Source organism: Carcharhinus amblyrhynchos, chromosome 5, assembly GCF_965287045.1.
Source record: "Carcharhinus amblyrhynchos chromosome 5, sCarAmb.v2.hapA, whole genome shotgun sequence".
Lineage (NCBI taxonomy): Eukaryota > Metazoa > Chordata > Chondrichthyes > Carcharhiniformes > Carcharhinidae > Carcharhinus > Carcharhinus amblyrhynchos.
Genome location: NC_137328.1, coordinates 101024409 through 101049351, shown reverse-complemented (window position 1 = coordinate 101049351; position 24943 = coordinate 101024409). Strand labels below are relative to the sequence as shown.

Genomic DNA, 24943 nt, shown 5'->3' with positions numbered 1-24943 from the left:
CAACAGATGAATGAACACTGCTCGACCATCACCAGGCAAGAGTGTTCTCTTCCTGTTGGGGAACACTTTAGCGGTCACGGGCATTTGGCTTTTGATCTTCGGGTAAAACTACAATGGATGAAAATGAACACCGCTTGACAATCACCAGGCAAGAGTGTTCTCTTCCTGTTAGGGAACACTTCAATGGTCTTGGGCATTCGGCCTCTGATCTTCGGGTAAGTGTTCTCCAAGGCAGCCTTCACAATACATGACAAAGCACAGTCGCTGAGCAGAGACTGATAGCCAAGTTCCGCACACATGAGGACGGCCTCAACCGGGATCTTGGGTTCAAGTCACGCTTTCTGTAACCCCCACAACTTAACTGGGCTTGCTAAATCTCACTAATTGTCCTGGCTGGAGGCAATACGCATCTCTTTAACCTGTGCTTAACCCTCTCTCCACTCACATTGTTAGTACCTTTAAGATTTGATTACCTATAAAGACTCGCATTTCAACCATTATTTTGTAAATTGAGTTTGTGTCTTTATATGCCCTGTTTGTAAACACAACTCCCACTTACCTGTTGAAGGGGCAGTGCACCGAAAGCTAGTGGCTTGTGCTATCAAATAAACCTGTTGGACTTTAACCTGGTGTTGTGAGACTTCTTACCGTGTATAGCACATTGCAGAATTAGGCCTTTTGATTTGATTTATTACTGTCATGTATTAGTATCCAATGAGAAGTATTGTTTCTTGCGCGCTGAACCGATAAAGGATATTGTACTTAGGGAAGGAAAGAAGAGAATGCAGAATGTAGTGTTACAGTTCAAGTGTATAGAGAAAGATCAATTTAGTACGAGGTAGGTCCATCCAAAAGTCTGATGGCAGCAGGAAAGGAGATGCATGGTGCATCGTGTAACAGGTAAATAGAAATAAGTGAGACTGAAAAGTTTGGCTGCGCAGTGTTGTGAAAATCTGGTTCATGGTTTTTTTTTTAGAGTGCAACTTTCTGTTTTATTAATTAAAGTGTTAAATGGAAAATCATAATTGAGAAATTGGTAACCCAGAAGTAAAAGTAATTAAGAATGCTTAGAGTTCACTACACTTAAAAGATAATCTGTGTTCATCCTAAATTGTCAGAGTTAATGGTGAAAAGAAAACTTAAACAATGGGTGGCTCATTTCTGGACCTCTTGGTAAAGTGTATTGTTATCTTCAAAAAATATACGTTAGAAATTCTGGGAGGGCCATAAAACTCCATTAGAGGTAAAAATTACTCATATAGGTTGCAGAACCAAAGCGCTGTGTTCAGGTAAAATAATTCCATTTACATTTGTTTGAACTATCTCCAAGCGTGCCATGTTGCCATAGTGACAGTGATTCAGGATGAAGCCTTAGTTAGAAGGTTCTTTTGTTTAATTTAACTGTATCTTTTTGCTGACAGAAGCTAGCAGTTCAGTTTGGGTAACAAACAGAGGCAGTTGCAGCTTTGCTGTGTTGTAAATTGCATCTTGCAGAATTGAGGGATGGAGTTGGTAAACTCTTTTCCAAGAGAATCTTGAAAATGTGAGCTGACCCCAGACTTGACCACAAAATCTTTCACTGCAGCACTAAGGGAATGCTATGGTTGGGGGTGCCAAACTTTTGGGTAAGATCCAAAATCAAAACTGTCCCATTGATGGTTATAAAACGTTCCATTGCACTATTCTGAAAAGCAAGGGAATCCTCCTAGTGCCCTCACCCAATACCTAAAATCTTTGATTTTATCATGTACAACTGTGGCAGCTAGGGGATTTTCACAGTATTAATGTAAATCTATTTGTGACACTAATAAAAGAACTCATAGGGGCGGCACAGTAGCACAGTGTTAGCACTGCTGCTTCACAGCTCCAGGGACCTGGGTTCGAACCCCGGCTCAGGTCACTGTCTGTGTGGAGTTTGCACATTCTCTCTGTGTCTGCGTTGGTTTCGTCCAGGTGCTCTGGCTTCCTCCCACAGTCCAAAGATGTGCAGGCTAGGTTGATTGGCCACTCTAAATTGCTCCTCAGTGTCCTGGGATGCGTAGGTTGAGGGATTAGTGGGTAAATATGTAGGGCTATGAGGATAGGGCCTAGGTGGGATTGTGGTTAGTGCAGACTCGATGGACCGAATGGCCTCTTTCTGTGCTGTATGATTCTATGTACCTCCTGGCCTGAACAGAATTCAATTACTTCAGATCATAACCACTCCTCCCATTTTATTGGAGAGCTGGTAGTGGTTCTGCTGTTGCTATTTACATCTATTCTGGACCCATCTTTTATCACTAGAAAATGCTGAAGATGCACAACAGTGTAGGTAGTACCTGGAAGGAGAAAAATCGGTTTATAATATTTAAATTGTGTAACCGAGGGATATCCAACATATGGCTTGTGAGCTAGTCTAATCTGCCAAGGGCTTTGATCTGGCCCAGAGACCAGTGTTCCAAATCCAGGTAACTGGAAGCGACAGATCCTGCGAAGAGATTCTTCAGTAAGCACCAGTGAGCATATGGGAGCGAAACAGTCTGTGATTGGGGGAGCAAGTATTAAAAAGTGAATGACAATGCTCAACCTGAGGCCTGAACACTGGAACAGAGGCAGAGAATCAGTAGTGGAGGAGAAGAGAGGCTGTGAGGGAGAGGCTATGCTGGAGTCGGAGACGGTGGAGAGAAGCTGCCTGTTGGGAGGTGTCTGGGGAAGAGGTAATGAGGGAGATGCTGCCTGTCAGGGAGTGATTGGAGGTTGGGGAGATAGGTAGGCTGTGAGGGAGAGGCTCTTTGCCAGAGTGGCAGAAAGGATGCATGGGGGTAGTTGCCTGCTGGAGTGGAGGGATAGTGGGGAGGAGACTGCCTGCTGGGGAATGGTGGAAGAAGATGCAAAGGAGGGGCTCGCTGCTGGGGATTGGGGTCACGTAATATTCAGCCATCAAGAATCTTGCAGCCAAGTCCATTCCTATCTTCTATAGTGCAGTTTCCAATAACAGTCATTGAACAGTGATCAAGTGCAGAATGATTCCTTCTTTTATTTCACTAAGTCAGGAGTAAGAGGTCAATTATACCACATTTGCTTCCAGCTGAATTAATGCTAGCCAGTTAGCACTTGAGTGTAAAATTTTTCTGGTTCACGTGGATTGGGTCTGTTTGTTGCTTTGCCTTAAGCTTTGAGCCTTCAAGGGAATTTTTTGGAAATATGTGATTTGGTAAGACATTATTTTCATAAAATGAGTGTGTGCTCTATTGCTCACCAACTGACTGCATAGGAGTATTGGTAAAGATTTACTAATGTTGGTGTGAGAAAACCCATTGGTGTCTAAATTTCCTTTGACTTTGATTTCAGTGCGGCAGAATAGTGTAATCTGTTTTTGTATATCTTTGAAAACCTGACTATATGGTGCAAAACTAGTGACTAATGCTGTGGGAAGTATAAAGGAGAAGTCACTGTTATTAACAGATATCTGCTTCTACACATTTATGCTAAGACATTTATCACCATTTGGGTTTCTGTGACAATTTATTTATATATTTCCTGATACTGAGATATGCAATCTTAAAAGAGACAGGAGGAGGGAATTCCAGGCTCTCAGTGTATGCTTTGAGGCACAGTAGATCTTATCTAATCTGTCCCCAGAAAGTCACCATGCTGGGTTGTGCATGCATAGGTAAATGAGAGGTGATTCATTTGTGATGGGCAATTGGTTTAGCAGTATTGGGTCGTTTAGGAATCATGTACCCCCTTGATGTAGTGGCTGCAATGCCAGATGTCTCACTAAATTGGTGTTAAATGTTATGATGAGAAAGTAAGTTATTAAAAGAAAAAAAAATCTAATGATGTACCTTTCTAAAATTTGCTGACCATCCCTGAGTAAGAAAAATTGTAGCCCCCATACAAAAAGGTTGGCTGTCCATAACCTAGAACATTCACTGAACATAGCTACCTGCCATGCAATTTTTTTTCCATTAACGTCTCAATGAAAGCACATGCATACTAACATATGGATTAGTAGATGATGGTAACTCATTGTGGCAGAAAAACTAGCAGTTTTAGTTAACCCAGAGAACACCATACTGTGAGAATTTGTTTATGATATTGAATCATGGAGTCTCTACAGTGCAGAAGGAAACCATTTGGCCCATTGAGTCTGTATTGACTCTTTGAAAGAGCATCTTCTCCAGGCCTACACCCCCTGCCCCATCTCCGTAACCCCATGCATTTACCATAGCTAATCCATCTAACCTACAAATCCCTGCACGCTAAGCAGCAATTTAGCCTGGCTAATCCACCTAACCTGCACATCTTTGAATAGAGTTAATACTGTTTTAAAAATCGTTAACATTGTAGTATGTATGACACTTGTTGCAGCTTTCATTTAATTTTCAAATTTTCAGTTTTTAAAAAGATATTTGTGAAACTGTAGGAAGAACTCTCATCAGAGAGGAGATTAAAATGTCTTTGAAGTATAAAGCTTTTTAAAAATGACTATATATCCAACTCTCTGTTTCCCTGGCTTCTATTGTTCTCATGTAGTGTCTTTTAAACTCAGAGTTTCCTTTCAGTGGTTCAGTAAAGGACATATTGGAATCAAAACCAGGAATGAAATAAACACCAGCTGTCCTTCATTTTCTTGCAAAGACATCTTCCAATTTTACCAGAAAAGTACATGACTAGGCCAACAATGTGCTGGTTCAGGAAAAATTAGTAATGTTGATGGCGATTGTACCGTGTTTCTGGCCTCTACTTGGAATGAGATGTTTCTGATGACATGATGTGGAGTTGTCGGCATTGGACTGGGGTAGGCACAGTAAGTAGACTCGCAACACCAGGTTAAAGTCCAACAGGATTATTTGGTATCATGAGCTTTTGGAGCACTGCTCCTTCATCAGGTGAGCAGCTCATGATAGCAATTAAACCTGTTGGACTTTAACCTGGTGTTGTGAGACTACTTATTGTTTGTGATGGAGGCAGCCTTTTAATATTAAGGAGAAAAACAGTGGGGACGTACAGAAGAAAGAACTGACTTTGAAAATGAAAAAGAGTGAGATTGGGAAAGATTTAAAGGAAGAATTGAAGATTAATATAAAGGCAGACAAAATCAATTCAAGTAAGTGACGTGCAAGTAGTTAAAAGATCATCACATTCTTTTTTGTCCTTAAGCAACTCTGGCATTGACTTGATAGGCCAAATGTGTGTCATAAATAACTCTATCACTAATTTGTATTAAGCCATGCTGCTAAACTTATAATTGATCTTTAAAAAGTGGTGGCAATCACCAAATAGCTGAATAATGTACTGACAACCCAAGTTGTCATGTTCTGCCTTTTGGTAAATCCCATGGTAGGCCACCTAGTTCAAGTGAAATGCTTCATATATAGCAAAAGTATCTGATTGTAGATTGCAATTTCATTGACTGGATTAATAGTATTAAGGAGGGGTAAATTTATGTTCATATTTGACATCTGTGCAGGAACTTTTTGTTGCTTTATTTATGTGACATTTTTTTAAAAATTGGATGTGGAGATTGACAAGTCAATGCAATGATCACAAAATGCACAAACGGCCATATAAATTAAAGGAATTGAGAACAACATTTTAAATCTGGTCAATCATGAGCTGTCTATAAATTAATTTTTAAAATTGACTGAAGCAATATTAGTTATGTCTTGACTGGGAATGGTTGGGACCAGTTCTAAATGATCTGCACAGGTTTGAGAATCTATAGTGTACGCTGAAGGCTAAAAAAAACTGTCAGTGTGGTGCTAATTTAGGCTGATAGTTTAGTGTTGATTAAACCAAACTGACATCAGTAGATTAGAATAAGCCTAAAACAATTCACAGTGCAATCCTTTTAGTTTATCTGTAACATTCTTTTAACACTCATATTTAAATGTTGTTGGCATACCATAATTACACATCTGAGCCTTGACTATGAAAGAACCTTTCATTATATACCAATGGGGAGAAAGTATTGATTAATAGCAAAGAACCCTTTGCCATTTCTAGTGTTACAGGAAGGAATAAGATTTATTTTTTTCTCCAGTCCCTATGGAAACTATATTCTGTCTTCACACCAAGGATATTCTCTAATGCATTGTGTAGCACTACAATGTGCTCAGTGGGATAGATTAAGATCGGATCTAGCAGTACAAAACTAGGCATGCATGAGGTGATGTGCAGAACCATATACCACCTCGATTTGTCTTCTCCTGACCAGACTTCGCGAATACCCTCATCCTCAATAAAGGCGGAGATCTTATTTGTGAGTGGCTGATGGGAACAGAGGATCAGGAGTAGATCATTTAGCTGCTCGAACCTGTTCGGCTGTTGTGAAATCATGGTTGATCTGTGACCTAATTCCATATATTGCATTTGCCTCATATTCTCTAGCATCTGTGGATCATAAAATTCTATCAAATGCCAATTTAAAATGAACAATTCATCTAGCATCAATTACAGTTTATGAAATCAAAACCTTTACCATCTTTTGTTGTAGGTTTGTTTCAAAATTTCACTCCTGAAAAGTTTGGCTGTAATTTTTAGACTATGACCCTGGTCCCAAACTCCCTTACCAACAGTGATAGTTCCTTTCACATCAGAATACAAGAAATAAAGACAAGAGTTAGGCCACTAGGCCCTTCAAGCCACCCCCATCATTCAGCATGATCATGGCTGATCTATGCTGGCCTCAACTCCTTTTATGTGCATTTTCCCCCCTCAGATCTGTCAAATATTTATCCACCTCCACTTTAAATACTTCTAATGATCCAGTCTCCACTACTCTTTGGGACAAAGAATTCCAGTGATTTCTTCTGCGAGAAGAAATTTCTATGCACCTCAGTTTTAATGACCAGCCCTTTATTTTGTAGATATGTCCCCTTGTTCAGGACTCTCTCCCACTACTGAAAACATCTCACCATTCCTGTCAAGCCTCCTCAGGATCTTATACATTTGAATAAAATACCCCATACCATTCTAAACTCCAAGGAATACTGACCTACACTATTTAGTCTCTCTTGATAGGACAACCCTCTCATCCCAGGAATTAGCCTGGTGAATCTCCTTTGGACAATCTTCAATGATACTATATCCTCTTTCAGGTAAGGGACCAAACTCTACACAGTATTCCAGGTGAGGCCTGTACCATTGCGACAAAACTTCCTATTTTTAAACTCCAATCCCTTTGCAATAAAGAGCAAAATGTTGTTTGCTGCCTTAATTACTTGTTGGACCTACCTGCTAGCTTTTTACGATTCATGCACTAGAACAGCTATATCCCTCTGTACTTCACTCACTAGCAGTCTTTCTCCATTTAGATAACCTGCCTTTTTGTTCCTCTTACTGAAGTGCACGGTGTCATACTTCCCCATATTAAACTCCATAGATTACAATATCTTTGCATCATTGGCAAATTTAGATATTTTACTTTGATTTGATTTATTATTGTCACATGCATTAGTATACAGTGAAAACTATTGTTTCCTGCGCACCATACAGACAAAGCATACTGTACATAGAGAAAGAAAGGAGAGAGTGAAGAATGTAATGGTATAGTCATAGCTAGGGTGTAGACAAAGATCAACTTAATATGAGGTAGGTCCATTCAAACGTCTGATCGTAGCAGAGAAGAAGCTGTTCTTGGTTGGTACATGATCTCAGACTTTTGTATAATTTTCCTGAAGGAAGAAGATGGAAGACAGTACCACCCTTTATAGTTTCTTGTGGTGTTGGACATAGCAGGATGCATACCAAGCTGTGATATAACCAGAAAGAATGCTTTCTCTGGTACATCTGTAGAAGTTGGTGATTATTGTTGAAAACATACCAAATTTCCTTAGTTTCCTGAGAAAGTAGAGGCATTGGTGGGCTTCCTTAATTATAATGTCCGCATGGAGGACCAGGACAGGTTATTGATGATTTGGACACAAAAACATGAAGCTCTGAAAGAAATGGCGGAGGTAATAGTGGATGCCTTGGTGGTTATTTTCCAGACGTTGCTGGATTCTGGGGAAGTGCCGGAAGATTGGGAAGTGGCTAATGTTACGCCGTTGTTTAAGAAGGGTGCCAGGCAAAAGGCGGCGAATTATAGGCCGGTTAGTTTAACGTCTGTTGTAGGTAAAATGTTAGAATCCGTCATCAAGGAGGAAATAGCGAGGCATCTTGAGGGGAATTGCTTGATGGAGCAGACGCAGCATAGTTTCGTTAAGGGGAAGTCGTGTCTGACAAATTTACTTGAGTTCTATGAGGATGTGTCTAGGGCGGTGGATAGAGGAGAGCCGGTGGATGTGGTCTTTCTTGATTTTCAGAAGGCGTTTGACAAGGTACCTCACAGGTTATTGCAGAAGGTCAGGGGATATGGAGTTGGGGGTAGGGTGTTAGCGTGGATAGAGGACTGGTTGTCAAATAGGAGGCAGAGAGTGGGGGGTCAATGGGTGCTATTCGGATTGGCAGTTGGTGACTAGTGGAGTGCCTCAGGGTTCGGTGCTGGGGCCTCAGCTATTTACCATTTATATAGATGATCTGGAGGAGGGAACCGAGTGTATGGTGTCGAAATTTGCTGATGACACCAAGGTTGGTGGGAAGGCAAATTGTGCGGAGGGTGTGGAGAGTCTGCAGAAGGATCTAGATAGGCTGGGCGAATGGGCCAGGAACTGGCAAATGGAATTTAATGTTGGCAAGTGCGAGGTGGTACACTTTGGTAGGAAGGATTATTACTTACATGGAGAAAAACTGCAGCAGGCGACGGTGCAGAGGGACCTCGGGGTCCTTGTGCATGAGTCGCAAAAACCCAGCTTGCAGGTGCAGCAGGTGGTCAGGAAGGCGAATGGGATGCTGGCCTTCATAGCGAGGGGGATTGAATATAAAAGTAGGGAGGTCTTGCTGCAGCTGTATAGGGCATTGGTGAGGCTGTGGCTGGAGTCCTGTGTGCAGTTTTGGGCGCCGTACTTACGCAAGGATATTTTGGCCTTGGAGGGAGTGCAGAGGAGGTTTACTAGGCTGATGCCGGAGTTGAGGGGGTTGAGCTATGAGGAGAGGCTGAATAAACTAGGCTTGTACTTGTTAGAGTTTAGAAGAATGAGGGGAGATCTCATTGAGACGTATAAGATGATGAATGGGATGGATAGGATAGAGAGGAGAGACTCTTCCCGCTCAGAAAGGACAGTAGGACTAGGGGGCACAGCCTCAAGATAAAGGGGGGGCGGTTTAGAACGGAGTTGAGGAAGAACTTCTTCAGTCAAAGGGTGGTGAATATCTGGAATTCTCTGCCCGTTGAAGTGGTGGAGGCTACCTCGCTAAATATTTTTAAGAAGCGGGTTGATGGGTTTTTGATAAGAGAGGGGATTAAGGGTTATGGGGAGAGGGCGGGAATGTGGAACTGAGCCACAACAGATCAGCCATGATCTTATTGAATGGCGGGGCAGGCTCGAGGGGCCAGATGGCCTACTCCTGCTCCTATTTCTTATGTTCTTGCGTTCTTATGTTCTCTCAACCATTTCTACTTCATCCCCATTGATGTGGACAGGAGCATGTTCTTCAGTACACTTCCTGAAGTCAATGACTATCTCTTTCGTTTTGTTGACATTGAGGGAGAGCTTATTGTCGTGGCACTGGCTCACCAGATTCTCTAACCCTTTCCTGTACTGTGTCTCGTCATTGTTTGAGATCCGATCCACGATAGTGGTGACATCAGCAAATTTGAAGCTCGAGTTGAAGGGGAATTTGGCTGTACAGTCAAAGCTGTATAAGGAGTGTAATAAGGGGCTGAGGACACAGCCTCACAAAGCACTGGTGTTGATGATATAAATGGAGGAGGTGTTGTTGCCTACTCTTACTGTCTGCAGTCTGTGGATTAGTAAGTCTAGGATCCAGTTGCAGAGGAAGGAGCTGAGCCCCAGGCCATGAAGTCTGGAGATGTGTTTCATAGGAACAGTGGTGTTAAAGACTGAGCTGCGGCCTATGAATAGGAGTCTGACATAAGTTTTTTTGTTGTCTAGGTGTTCCAGGGTTGAGTGTAGGGCCAGGGAGATGGTATCTGTTGTGGATCTGTTGCAGCTATAGGTGAATTGTAGTGGATCCAGGCAGTCTGGCAGGCAGGAATTGATTCATGCCATGACTAATCTTTTGAAGCACTTCATAATGATGACTGTCAAAGCCACCGGACAATAGTCATTAAGGCATGTTGCCTGGCTTTTCTTTGGTACCAGGATGACGGTCGTCTTCTTGAAGCAGGAAGGGACCTCAGATTGGTGTAAAGAGAGGTTGAAGATGTCTGCGAATATCCCCACCAGCTGGTCGTGCAGAACCTGAGTGCTTGTCAGGGTATCCCATCTGGACCAGTTGCTTTCCATGGATTGACTTTTGAGAAGGCTGCTCTGACGTCAGTAATGGTGACCTTGAATATAGGTTCGTCCAAGGCTTCTGGCATGGAGGTAATGCTCTCATTGACCTCTTGCTCAAAACAGGATTAGATTGTGTTGAGCTAAGGGGGAGGGGTGCATTGGAGCTGGCGATTTTACCTGTCTTCATCTTGTAACCTGTTATGTTTTGCAGACCATGCAATAATCAATGGGAGTCCGTGTGGCTAGCCTGGCATTCTAGCTTGGTCCAGTATTGTCTCATGGCATCTTTGATGGATCTCCATAGATCATTCTATCTTATCTTCAAAGCTGATAATAAATATGGTGAATAGTTGAGGATAAATGTTTGTTGTGTTTACCCAGAACTGCTGAGTGGATTAAAAAAAAAGAAATCTGGTTCAAAACAGAATTAAAGTTCGTGGAGATTAAATATGAAATGGTTCTTTTGTTGCTGGGACCTTGAAAGTACTGTATGAAGAAAATGACTGATCCGGTTTGAATAGGATGATACTATGGAGTTAATTGTCCTTTGAGATATACTTTATGGATTTTTTTCCTTGGGCAGATGAGATATAGAATCCAAGACTGGGCACGAAAACAGAAAATGATGGAAAATCTCAGCAGGTCTTACACATCTACGGAGATGCTGGCACATTGTTCATGGATTTTTTAAACAGTTGCTCACAGACCTTTTGTCCAGTGATTGATACTGATTGAGTAAACTGCTTTATTCCAGATGGTGTAAAGGTATTTGCTTAGATAGATGTTACACCCAAGTAGGAGATTTTGTTTCTTTATTCTTTCATGAGATGTGGGCGTGCTAGCAAAGCCAACATTTGTTACCCATTTCTAACTGCCCTTGAGTGACTTGCTAAGCCACTACAAAAGGGAGTTAATTGTCACATTTAGGGTACATGGGTAAGGGTGGCAGATTTCCTTAGCTAAAAAGCATCAGTGAATCTGATGGGTTACTTACAACAATCTATGATAGATTCATGGTGGCAATTACTAATATTAGCTTTATATTCTGGATTTATTGATTTAATTGAAATTCTACCAGCTACCCTGGTGAGATTAGAACCCATGCCCACAGAACATTAACCTGAGCCTCAGGTTATTAGTCTAATGATTGGAACTTTGGAAATTTTCGGTTTGAGTTGAAAGTAATTGCGATCGATGGGCCATAAAAGTGTTTGTATAAGTATCCATAAGAGCACAATGCATAGTTAATTGACCTGAGTTATACTGTTGACAGCACCTTTTTGAGACATTTTTCCCTCATGAGCAGAACTTTGAAACTACTTTCCATCAATAATATAATGTAAGAATATATTAACACTCAAAACATTCCAATGAACAGGGGTGTAGTGAAAGATTTTGAGGTGCTGGTGCTCTAAGAAAATGAGTTGACCATATCATTTCTAAATCTACTACTGTTAATCATTTGAGTCACTAAATGTCAGTAAAACTTTGTTTTTAAGTAAAATATGTTAAGTGAAAAGTGCTGGTAGGCATTCTATTTCAAACCAGGAGGTATTTTCAATCATTAATTTTTAGAATTGCTAGAATTTTATTATGCAGCAATTTAATTATTTAATTCAAGCCAATTAAAAACATGAATTACAGAAAAGTTTCTTCTGACTGGGGAATGGTATGCAGAGGGGACATTGCTTTTCTTGACTTATATTTACAACCTGGATGTGCTGAGCATGATTTCAAAATTTGCAAGATGTGGAAAATATTGTGAACTGTGAGAATAGTGATAGACTTCATAAGAACATAAGACTTCAAGAGGATATAGACAGGCTGGTGGAATGGGCAGATATGTTATAGATGATATTTAATGTAGAGAAGTGTAAAGTGATACATTTTGGTTAGAAGAATGAGCAAAGGTGATATACAATAAAGGGTACAATTCTAAGGGAAGTGTAGGAGCAGAGTGACCTGGGTCTGTATGTGCATAAATTATTGAAGATAGCAGGGCAGGTTGAGAAAGCAGTTACTGAATCCTGATTTTATAAATAGGGGCATAAGAGTACAAAAACAACTAAGTTATAAACCTCCATAAAATGCTGATTCAGCCTCAATGGGAATGATGTAAAAGTTTTAGAAAGGGGACACAAAATATTTATGACAACAGTTCAGAGGATGAAAGATTTGAGTGATGTGGATAGATTGGCGAAGATGGAGCTGTTCTCCTTAGAGAAGGACCTTTACTGAACAAGGTGAGTGAATTAGTAACAGCAAAGAAATGGAGGATATGCTAATTAAATTCTTTGCATCACTCTTCACTATGGAAGACATTGCAAAGATCCCTAAGTTACCTGACGGAATTATTTCAAATAACATGGTGGAACTTACAAAATTCCCAGCCACAAAGATAGAGTATTAGAGAAGCACAATGGGCTAAAGATGGACAAGTTGCCAGGATCCAATGAACTGCATGCTCGGGTTTTACTGGAATTGGCTGCAGAGATAGTGGATTCATTGGTTGAAATTTTGTATAACTTGCTAAATTCAGGGAAGATACCTGAAGATTGGAAAATAGTCAATGTGACACCCTTGTTCTAAAATGGAGAAAGGCAGAAGCAGGAACTATAGGCCAGTTAGTTTACTGTCTATTATTGACAAGATGCTGGAGTCAATAATCAGAGGAAATAGCTAATCATTTAGAAAAGCTGAATATAATCAAACCTATAATCAAGCAATGAAAGGTAAATCATATTTGACAAATTTGCTCAAATTCTTTGAGGAAATAACAGGGAATGTAGATAGAGAGGAACTTGAAGATGTAATATATTTAGTGTTCCAAAATACATTTGACAAGGTGCTGCATAAGAAGCCAGTGCATAAAGTAAAAGCCCATGAAATTGAAGGAAACATACTAGCATGTATTGTAAACTGGCTATCACATAGAAGTCTCACAACACCAGGTTGAAGTCCAACAGGTTTATTTGATAGCACAAGCCACCAGCTTTTGGAGCGCTGCCCCTTCATCAGGTAAGTGGGAACGCCCACTTACCTGATGAAGGAGTAACGCTTTGAAAGCTAGTGGCTTGTGCTACCAAATAAACTTAGCCTGTTGGACTTTAACCTGGTGTTGTGAGACTGCTTACTGTATCACATAGAAAACAGTGTTGGAACAAATGGGTCGTTTTCAGAATGGAGCGATGTAACTGCAGGGATCAGCCCTTGGCCCACAATTGCTCACTGTTTACGTCAGTGACCTGGAGGAAGGAACAGAATATAAGATTTCCAGATTTGACAATGATATAAAGATAGGTGGAAAGGCATGTTGTGATTCTGCAATGGAATATCAATAGATTGGGTGACTGGGTGAAAACGTGGCAAATGGAGTTTAATATGGGGAAGTGAGAGGTCATGTACTTTGGTAGGAAGAATCAAAAGACAGATTATTACCTAAATGGAGAGAGACTGCAGGTGAGTGAAGTACAAAAAGATGTTCTGCTGCATGAATCACAAAAAGCAGTTAAGAAGGCAAATGCATTTTGGCCATTATTGCAAAGGGGTTGGAGTTTAAAAATAAGGAGGTTTTGTTGCAATTGTACAGGGTGTAGATGAGGCCTCCCTGGGAAACTGCATGCAGTTTGGTGCCCTTACCTTAAAAATGGTATAGCAACATTAGAGGTGGTCCAAAGCAGATTCACCAGGTAAATTTCTGGGATAAGAGGGTTATCCTATCAAGACAGACTAAATAGTCTGGGTCTGTGTTCCTTGGAGCGAGGGTACCTTATTCAAACATATAAGATCCTGAGGGGGCTTGCCAGGGTAGATGGTGGGATGTTTTCACTCGTGGGAGAGTCACGAACAAGGGGATATAGCTACAAGATAAAGGGCAGGTAATATAAAACTGAAGTGAAACCTCTTCATAGAACCATAGAACCCTACAGTGCAGAAAAAGGCCCTTCGGCCCATCGAGTCTGCGCCGAACACAATCCCACCCAGGCCCTACCCCCATATCCCTACATATTATACTCACTAATCCCTCTAACCTACGCATCCCTAGACACTAAGGGCGATTTCTTAGCATGGCCAATCAACCTAACCCGCACATCTTTGGACTGTGGGAGGAAACCAGAGTACCCAAAGGAAACCCATGCAGACACAAGGAGAATGTGCAAACTCCACACAGACAGTGACCCGAGCCAGGAATCGAACCCAGGACCCTGGAGCTGTGAAGCAGCAGTGCTAACCACTGTGCTACCGTGCCGTCCCTTCTCGCAAAGGATGGTGAATCTCTGGAATTCCCTGCCTCAAAGGGTAGTGGAGGCTGGATCATTAGAAGTATTTAAAGTGGAGATTAAATAGTTGAGGTGGATAAATATTTGGCAGATTAAGAAATGGGCTATGAACAAATGGCACAGAAAAGGAGTTGAAGCTAGCATAGATCAACCATGCTCATATTGAATGGCAGGGCAGACTTAAAGGCCTACTCCTTATATTTCTTTTGTTGTGTTCTGGAGAAGAGCAGATTTGTTAGAGATGCTCAAAATCATGAGGGGTCTAGATAGCGTAAATGGGGAGAAACTTCCCATCCTCTAAGTCTAGAACCTTAAGGCAATTGATGAAAGAACCAGAGGTGACATGAATAAAACTCTGTTCTGTAGCAAGTTGTTTGGATCTTCCTGAATGATGGAGACAGATTTTGTTGTGATTTTCAAAAAGGAACTGGATGATAATGAAGAAAAAAGATTGTACAGGGCTATAAGAAAAATGTTGAGTTGCTGTTGCAGAGACTAACAAATATAATGTACTTGATGGCCTCCTATTTGTAACCATTCTATGATTCTAGTATACATGTATTAAAGGAACTTGACAAATACACAAAGAAAGAAGCTGAAGGTTACCCTGATAGTGTGATCAAGAAGGATGGGCAGAGGCTTGTGTGGACCATAAACACCAAAATAAATGAGGTGGACCAAATGGCTCGTGTCTGGGCTGTTAATTCCATGTAAAGCTGCCAGCAAGGAATATAAAACAGTGTACCATATTTCACATCTTCAGGCTATCACAGCCAAGGAATATGTTCAGTAGGGAAACTCAGCGGGGTGCTTGTGGCTGTTAATGCTGCTTTAGATCCCAAAGATCTTGCAATCCATTCAGTGGAACTCAGGAGGTGCTGGAGCGGTGTTCTCTGCAATAAACAATCCTAAATTTGGACAAAAGAGCTAAATTCCAAAATGACATCCCTTGACCTTCATGGTGGCAATTGACGATGGAATCAAGGAGCCCTAGTGAAAGTGAAGTCAATGGGATTTGGGGAAAATTCTCTACTGGTTGGAAACTCTGCAGCTAGTGCAAAGGAAAATAGTTTTGGTTGTTGGAGGCTAATTATTTCAGCCCCAAAACATCCCTGTAGGAGTTCCCTAAGGACAATGTCCTCAGCTTTACCATATTCAGATGCCTTCCTTCCATCATGAGGTTAGGTGTATGGATGTGCGCTGATGATTGAGCATTACTCAGTCCCCTTCTTAACTCCTCAGATATTGCAACAGTCCATGTCCATATGCAACAAGAGCTAGACAACATTCAGGCTTGTAAGGTAATGATCCCCAACAAAAGCGAATCTAACTTTCTGCTCTTGACATTGTGTCATTACTGACCCCCACCATTAACATTTTCCATTGATCGGAAACCTAACCAGACCAGTTGTATAAATATTGTGGTTAGAGTCATAGAGGTTTACAGCATGGAACAGTATGTCAGAGAAAGGGAAATTCTCAGTTGAGCAACTCGTCTTCTGATTTTCCAATACTTGTCCATCATTTGCAAGGCACAAGTCAGGAGCACGATGGAATAATCTATGCTTACCTAGATGAGTGCAGTTCTGACAACACTTTTGAGCTTGGCATCATCCAGGATAAAGCACCTTGCTTAATTGGCACCCCATTCCCTACCTTAAATATTCATTCCCTCTGAGTGTACCAAATACAAGGTGCATTTTAGCAATTCACCAAGATTGCTGCAGCAGCACCTTCCAGGCTCATTACCGTTATCACCTGGGAGAAGGTCAGCCGACACATGGGAATACTACTGCTTGCAAGCTTCTCTTCACTTCAACGTCAACTTGACCTGGAAATATACCTTGTTGCTAAACCATAATCCTATTAGCATAGTTGGTTACCTAACCAGTGCAAGGACTGCAGCAGTTCAAGAAAACAGTTCACCAAGGGAGATCCTGCTACATTTTCAGGGTGAGAGTTCCATTAAGCATGCACTTATTTGGCTACCTAGTGCAGTATTTCTCCAAAAAGTTTGAACCAAACAATATGAATGGGTTCGACACCCAATTAGATATGTTTTCAAAGGGTGAAACGAATTGAGACATTTGCCGAGCAGATATTCATTCATTTGTGGGATATGGACATCGCTTGCTGGCCAGCATTTATTACCCGTCCCTAGTTACCCTTGAAGGTGGTGGTGAGCTGCCTTCTTAAATCACTGTAGTCCTTGTGCTGTGGGTTGACCCACAATGTCATTAGGGAGGAAATTCTAGAATCCAGTGACTGTGAAGGAACAGCAAAATATTTCTAAGTGAGGATGGTGAGTGGCTTGGAGGGGAAATTACAGGTGGTGGTGTTCCCTTATATCTGCTCCCCTTGTCCTTCTGATGGAAGTGGTTGTGGGTTTGGAAGGTGTTGTCTAAAGATCTTTGGTGAATTTCTGCATTGCATCTTGTTGCATACTGCTGCTACTGAGTATTGTGGTGAAGTGAGTGGATTTTTATGGATGAGGTGCCAATCATTCAGGCTGTTTTGTCTGGGATGCAATTACTGTTACTAGAGAGGTAGTGCTTGATAGACTAACGGGATTGAAGGTAGACAAGTCCCTAAGACAGGATGGAATGCATCCCAGGTTCTGAAAGAAATGGCAGAAGTAATAGCAGATGCCTTAGTAATTATTTATCAAAATTCGCTGGACTCTAGGGAAGTGCCGGAGGATTAGATAACAGCGAATGTTATGCCGCTGTTTAAAAAAGGTAGCAGACAAAAGGCAGGGAATTATAGGCTGGTTAGCTTAACGTCTGTAGTTGGAAAAATGCTAGAATCCATCATCAAAGAAGAAATAGCAAGACACCTAGAAAAGAACGGTTTGATCAAGCAGACACAGCACGGATTTGTGAAGGGGAAGTCGTATTTAACAGATATATTGGATTTCTATGAAGATGTGATTAGTGCGGGAGACAGAGGGGAACCGGTGGATGTGGTGTTTTTAGATTTCCAGAAGGCGTTCGATAAGGTGCCTCACAAAAGGTTGCTGCAGAAGGTTAGGGTACACGGAGTTGGGGGTAAAGTGTTAGCGTGGATTGAGGGTTGGTTATCTAACAGGAATTAATGGGTGCTTTTCTGGTTAGCAGTTGGTGACAAGTGGAGTGCCGCAGGGATCGGTGCTGGGGCCACAACTGTTTACCATTTACATAGACGATCTGGAGGAGAGGGCTGAGTGTAGGGTAACAAAATTTGCTGATGACACGAAGATAAGTGGAAAAGTGAATTGCGTGGAAGGCGCGGAAAGTCTGCAGAGAGATCTGGATAGGCTGAGTGAGTGGGCGAGGACCTGGCAGATGGAGTATAACGTTAGCAAATGTGAGGTTATCCACTTTGGTAGAAATAATAGTAGGAGGGATTATTATTTAAAGGGTGAAAAGCTGCAGTATGCTACAGTGCAGAGGGACCTGGGAGTCCTTGTGCATGAATCGCAAAAACTCAGTCTGCAGGTGCAGCAGGTGATCAAGAAGGCGAATGGAATGTTAACCTTTATAGTGAGGGGGATAGAATATAAAAGCAGGGAGGTCTTGCAACTGTACAGGGCACTGGTGAGGCCACAATTGGAGTACTGTGTGCAGTTTTGGTCCCCTTATTTGCGAAAGGATACATTGGCCTTGGAGGGCGTACAGAGAAAGTTCACCAGGCTCATACCGGAGATGAGGGAGTTAGCTTATGAAGAGGGATTGAATAGACTGGGCCTGTACTCGTTAGAGTTTAGAAGGCTGAGGGGGGATCTTATAGAGACTTACAAGACAATGAAGGGGCTAGATAGGTTAGAGGTAGAGAGATTCTTCCCTCTTAGAAAGGAAAACAGAACTAGAGGGCACAGCCTCAAAATAAGGGTGGGGGGGGGGCGCAGTTTAGAACAGAGTTGAGGAGGAACTTCTTCACTCAAAGGGTGGTGAATCTCTGGAATTCTCTGCCCAATGAAGTGGTGGAGGCTACCTTGTTGAATATATTTGAGTCACAGGTAGATAGATTTCTGATAGACAAGGAAATGAAGGGTTATGGGGAGAAAGCAGGAAAGTGGAACTGATCCACTTCAGATCAGCCATGATCTTATTGAATGGCGGGGCAGGCTCGAAGGGCTAGATGGCCTACTCCTGCTCCTATTTCTTATGTTCTTGCTCCCCCTCGCTTCCTCCATTCCCACATGGTCAGCTTTGAAGTCCCAAAAGGATCCATCTTTGCACCCTTCTTCCACATGTTTGCTAATAGTATCCAACTTTACTTCTCCATTCCCTCTCTTGACAGCTTATCTGACATCCAGATGTGGCCACAATTTCCTCCAGCTAAATATTGAGGTAACTGATGTCATTATGTCTGGTCCTTCTCACAGATTCTGTGCCTTCAACGTACCTAAGATGAAGCATCAGATCAAGTCAAAGTTGAGGTGCAATGCCTTGTCAGCTTGTTTGTCTGTGGGGACCATGAATTGGATTCAATTGGAATTTTGGAGCAAGCAGGGAATGGATTTGAGTTTGCCCGTCCATTCTGAGCATTGGCTTTGAAACTTTAAGGATGGAATAGAAAATTTAAAAAAAAGAAACTCCCACCACCACTATTTCAATCTCAACCAGACTGTTCATGACTGCTGTTACTTAACTCTGAACCAAGCTTTTAACTCTTTCGTTCCCCCTCTCCATCACAAAAAGTGCAAATTTGCACTTTTGTACTTCTATCAACAATTGTTGTTACCTCAGGCTATCTGTTGCTGAAACACTCATTTATGCATTTGACAATTCCAGGCTTGATTTTTCCGAGGCTCTTCCTGTCTGATTTCCCGACCTTTTCCACCTGTAAGCTTCAGCTGTATTCTATCCTGTGCCACAACACTCATCATCCCTATAATTGCTGACCTGCATTCGTTTCTGACCCTCAACATTTGCTTCTTTAAATTCATCTAAGGTTTTGGTCTTTTCAGTTTCTAAAACCACCTGTAGCCCCCTACACTTGAAGCTTCTGCGTTGGGATTATTAAGCTCACTAAACTGTACTCTGTTCCCATGTCTTTGTTTTCCTTTACTACCTATCTCTTTGGAGAAAGCTTCTGGCTATCCCTCCTAGTTCTGCTGTAGTGATTGTTTGTGCCTCTCTCCCAAGTGATGCCAGCATGGGATGTTTTCCTAGATTAAAGGCATATATAAATGCAAGTTATAGATTGTGCGAGTGCTATCCCACTCCATCCGAGGTTATTGGTGATTCGTATCATTTCACAGTTTCAATCCATGGTAAAATATTCCAGTGACACTGAAATTGAATTTATTAAGCAATAGTTCACTTTCTAAATCATTTATAATTCAAGAACAATACTAGGTGCAGATCTACCAATATGTGTATGACCTTGTGCAAGATCTGCAGTCATAGTGCAAAGTAAAATGAAGCACTGCTTCATCTTCCCTCTGCTATTTGGTCATTGAAAGTACTGTGCATGGTTTTCCTGCAATTTTGCACATTTGAGTTAGTGCCAGATGCAGCGGATGCTCTTAATAAAATGACAACAGTAATTTAGTTTTGTCATTTGAACTGGCACTAGCTACATGGCTCAAAAATACAGTATTAAAGCAGTTGAGTGTGTGTCGAGTCTAATTCTTTTTTCCATTTTCCAGAGAGCTGCGTTTCCATTAACTTTGGGAAAACGCACTGGCAGATTCATTTAAAATAAGCTCAGCTCCACCCTTCGTATAAGTGACTTAGCATACAAAATACAAATTAAGACTATGGAATTGCTTTTCATTAGCTTGTCACTTATTTATTTTTTTGCACTCCTAAGACAGCATGACTAAACACAAGCATAACTGTAAGACAAGTGATCTCAAAGAAGCTTAAAATTCTTGCTGTAGCATATGCTAACTATTACAAGATGCTTTGATGGAAGGATATTAAAATTACTGGTAATTGACATAAAATATGACAAAGTGTTTTAAGCTTTCTGAGCAAAGCAACACACATTACAGAGGAGCGGCCCCATAATGTAACTGATTAATGAAGGATTGCTGAGGCACATGCAGCTGATGTTATGAAAAATGAATTCTTTGTTGTCTTGCCGACAACCAGGCAACAGCAGTCGGAAGAAACTATTAATGGGAATCATTATCAATAGCAATATTTTCAAACTCTATTATGGCAATCAGGCAGGAATTTATTCAATAGATTTAGTTCATTTGGTGGTAATTGACAAATAATCAAAATTTATCAATGTACTTGCACACATTTCACTAACAATCAAGCAAAAGTGGTCCATTTACCACCTGACTTGATCCAAATTAGGACTAAATTGATGATCAATTAATCTTAGAAGGGGCAGCGTTGTATTTTGTAGAGGAGCAGCAGCAAAAGTGGCAAATAAATGGAGTAAAGACAGGAGATTAGTGGAATGAACAGAAAGGAGCTGAATGCGCCACGGATCGCAGCTAATGAGCTTGCAGCTGGATTACAAATGGTTGGATTTATGGCGCCTGTATAAAAACGACAGTCTGAGGAAAAGATGGACTAGTTTTTTATCCATGTTAATCATAAAGTAAACAAATTTAAATGTATTGAGTAATAGTGCTGTTAGCACCAATAATTCAAAGGTTTGCCAATTTGAATATGTAAATACATTAATAGTATAGAATGTTTTCTACAAATAAAAACTTTATTTAATGTATTTGTTATGAGATGTTGATGTAGGGTAGAAATCGTGACCTAAGTAATGAATTGGTGCTTTGTCTTTTTTTTCCAAACTATATTGATGGCACTTACAGTATCACAAATGCTCTTATTCTTTTTTTCATATGTACTTGGGAATGAAAAGTTTGAGATTTTATAAATCTGATTTGACTATCATTGTAATTGTTTCACACAGGCTGGCAAAGGAAAAGCTCATGTATGAAAAAGAGGCCAAACAACAAGAAGAAAAAGTTGAGAAGATGAAAGTTGATGGGAATGATCAGTATATGGTTAAAAAGCAAGTAAGTTTGCTGCAGTTTTAAGGTGTATTTGGAAACCACTTAATGAACATTATGTCAAAAATGTTTAAATGTTGAGGCTCGTGTTTTGTACCAGATGAAGACAAATATTTAAGCAAATTAAAATATAAATGTTGTTCTTATGTTGTCAATTATTGATCTGTGTTTAACATTTAAAGTTAGTTAATAAATTATTTCAGAGTTATTATAAAAATTCAGTAAGTTTGGTGTAACTTTCCAAGTCAAAGTAAGCAAGTTCCTTCATAATTCTTGCATTTTTGTGTCAACCATATTTGGGGAGGTAGTGGCATAGTGCTAATGTCACTGAATTAGTAGTTCAGAGGCCCAATTGCCACCACGGCAGCTGAAGAAATTTTAATTCAATTAATGAATGAATCTGGAATTAAAAACTAGTTCAGTAATGGTGACCAAGAAACTAGCGTTGGTTATTGTAAAAACTCATCTGACTCATTAATGTCCTTTAGGGAAGAAAATCTGCCATCCTTATCTGGTTTAACCCTAAATGTGACTCCAGACCAACAGCAATGTGGTTGACGCTTAAAAAAACCACTACGAAGTCTAAAAGTAATGAAGCTGGGTGGACCACTGGGCATTGACGTAGGCCCAGAAACGAGAACTACACAGCCAGTTGGTAGACCTCGCAAAGTGCTGCTTACTAATTTCTAGGGGCCTGTGCCAAAATTGGAAGAGTTGTATTGTGGACTAATCGAGTTCCTGACATAATCATATTCGTCAGATTATGCCTGACAGACCATGTTCCATCACCATCCCTGGGTTTGTGCTAATTCAGCTGCAAAGCAGGTCCACTTGAGTAAGGTGGTATACAATTCTGGCTGGAGGGAATTCAACATCATTTCTGGAGCCCGTGAAGTTTCATGACATCGGGTTAAATATGAACAAGAAAACTTTTTGATTGCCATCTCCCTCAACTGATCAATCAGTACTCCTCCATATTGAACATCAGTTGGAAAGAAGTACTGAGGGTGGTAAGGGCATAGACCGTGTGGGATTTCATTGTCCATCACCAAGAAACATGATGTTGCTTATTTGTTTAGTAGACCATCTTTTTGGACTGATGATGGCATCCTATTAGTGAAAAATACCACTTGCATAGCCACTACATAGTAGCAGTTCTGAAATTGTTTGCTTAACTTATTCAAATTTTTGAGATACGTTGTCTTTCCAGGGTAATTTGAGTCAGACCAGGCACTTTTCAGGCCCAAAAGTGGTGGTCTTTAGCATGTTGGAGTGCGGTAATAGCCACACCAACAAGTAATTTAGGAATTAGATTAGCTTGTAATGGGTTAATTTTATGCTTCCTAGGAGACATGTGCATTCAATGGCAGAGACCCATTATCTGTAAAGAAGGACTGGGTTAAAGCCTTGCACACTTTTTGAATTACCTGGGATCTCTAGTTCCCTGTTGCTTTTCCTGCACACCTTAGCCAATTAGAATTGACTTACCAACCAATCTGCAACCTTTTCCCCTGTAGTATAAGTTGTTGTGATTGTTTGAAATTTGATATTCTTGTGTTTGTTCTGAGGAGTGTAAGAAAATGTTTTGGCAGTGTGTCGCTTCAGCAATATTCAAGTTCTGTACTAGCAAATGACTGTTTATAAGTACATTTATTAACACTTTTCTAAGAATGGTATAAGGTTATTTCAAGGTGAAAAAGTTCATTCTATCTGAATTCCAGTACAGAGAGGTTGAACACATGGAGCTTATGTCATAAAATCTGGTACACACTCACTCTTTCACCATCCTGACTTTTTTTAACCAGTGGTCATGGTACTGAATTAGTAACCCAGCAATTGAGAGTTCACATTGCACTGTGGCAAGTTGTGTAATTAAATTCAAGAAACCTGGTAATTTCTAGATAATCCAGAATTCTAATTTTCTGGTGCTATCATAAAAACTCAACTGGTTTACTAATGTCTTTCAGGAAAGGAAAATAGCCATACCTGTTCAGGGTAGCCTACATATGACTCCAGTTTCATACTTTGGTTAAAGATTATGCCCTCCGAAGTGCCCAGCAAAGGAGCACCAGTTATAAATAATTGCTGCAAATTAAAAAGTAGAAAATTTAGCGTTTGAATTTCTGTATGGAATTATCATCACAATAAAGACTGCAAGTTCAAGACTAAGGCCTGCTGCCAATTCTCAGCTAGAGAGGGGCAATGAATTTGGTTGTGTCAAAAACAACAACAAAAAGACCTGTTTTCTTTTCAGGGGCATACATACTCTGTCATTACTGTTAGGCATTCTTTAAAACATGCCTAAGGCTATTTTACATCCTCATCCTTCCATGGGCTTGCTCCTCCATTTTTCTGTGGATGCCTCCAATCCTCTGAAATCTGCATGTATCTTGGGAATGTGAGCATCATTGATTTGGCCAGCACTTATTGAACATCTCCAAATGCTGTTGAGTGTGGTCAGGAGCTGCCCTCTTGAACAACTGCAGTCTATATGATGTAGGTACTCCCACAGACCTGTTAGGGAGTTGCAGGATTTAGACCCTGTAACAATGATGACAAAGCACTATAGTTCCAAGTCTGGGTGGTACGTGACTTGTAGGGGAACTTGGGGCTGGTGGTGTTCTTGTGTCTACTGTCCATGTTCCGAGGTCATGAGTTTAGAAGCTGCTTGTGAAGCAAACTCAGTGAATTGCAGCAATGCGTCTTGTGGATGGTGCACACTGCTACTATTGTGATTGATGGTAGCAAAATTGAATATTTAAAGTAGTGATCAGGGTCCTGATCAAGTGGATTGCTTTCCCCTGGATGCTGTCAAGCTTCTTGAGTACTGTTGGAAAGGCACTCATTGAGACAAGTTGAGAGTATTTCATTACACTCCTGAATTGTCCCTTTTAGATTATGGAGAGGCTTCGGAGAGTTAGCAGTGAGTTACTTGTCAGTGTCTGCTCTTATAGCCACTGAATTTATATATCGGGCAGTTTGTTTCTGGTCAGTGGTAACTCCCAGGTTGTTTTTTTGCGCGTTTCAGAGATGAAGTGCAGTTGAATGTCATGGGGAGATGGTTAAATTCTCTCTTGTTGGAGATGGTCAGTGTCTGGTACTTGTGTGAAGTGAATGTTTCTTGCCACATTAGCTCAAGTCTAAATCTTGTGTAGGCCTTGCGCAAGAACCTTGACATTGTTCAGTACATGGCTGCTTCGATATCTGAGGAGTTAAGGATGGCACTGAATGCTGTGCAATAATCATCAAACATTTCTAGTTCTCGCCTTATGTTGATGGGAAGGTCATTGATGAAACAGCGGATGATTGCTAGCCTAGGATACTACATGATGACCTCCTACTGGACTTCCAACTAGAAGTGTCTC

At 40.9% G+C, this 24943-nt stretch overlaps 1 protein-coding gene across 1 annotated transcript in view; it reads left to right on the top strand.

Moving 5' to 3' along the window:
- Positions 1 to 24943, top strand: part of tbca (tubulin cofactor a) — a 57240-nt gene that overhangs the window by 5283 nt on the left and 27014 nt on the right. Inside the window, exon 2 of the mRNA XM_080189333.1 lies at positions 21479 to 21584. Within this exon, the coding sequence (XP_080045459.1) occupies positions 21479 to 21584 (106 nt within the window). The remainder of the gene's footprint in view (positions 1 to 21478; positions 21585 to 24943) is intronic.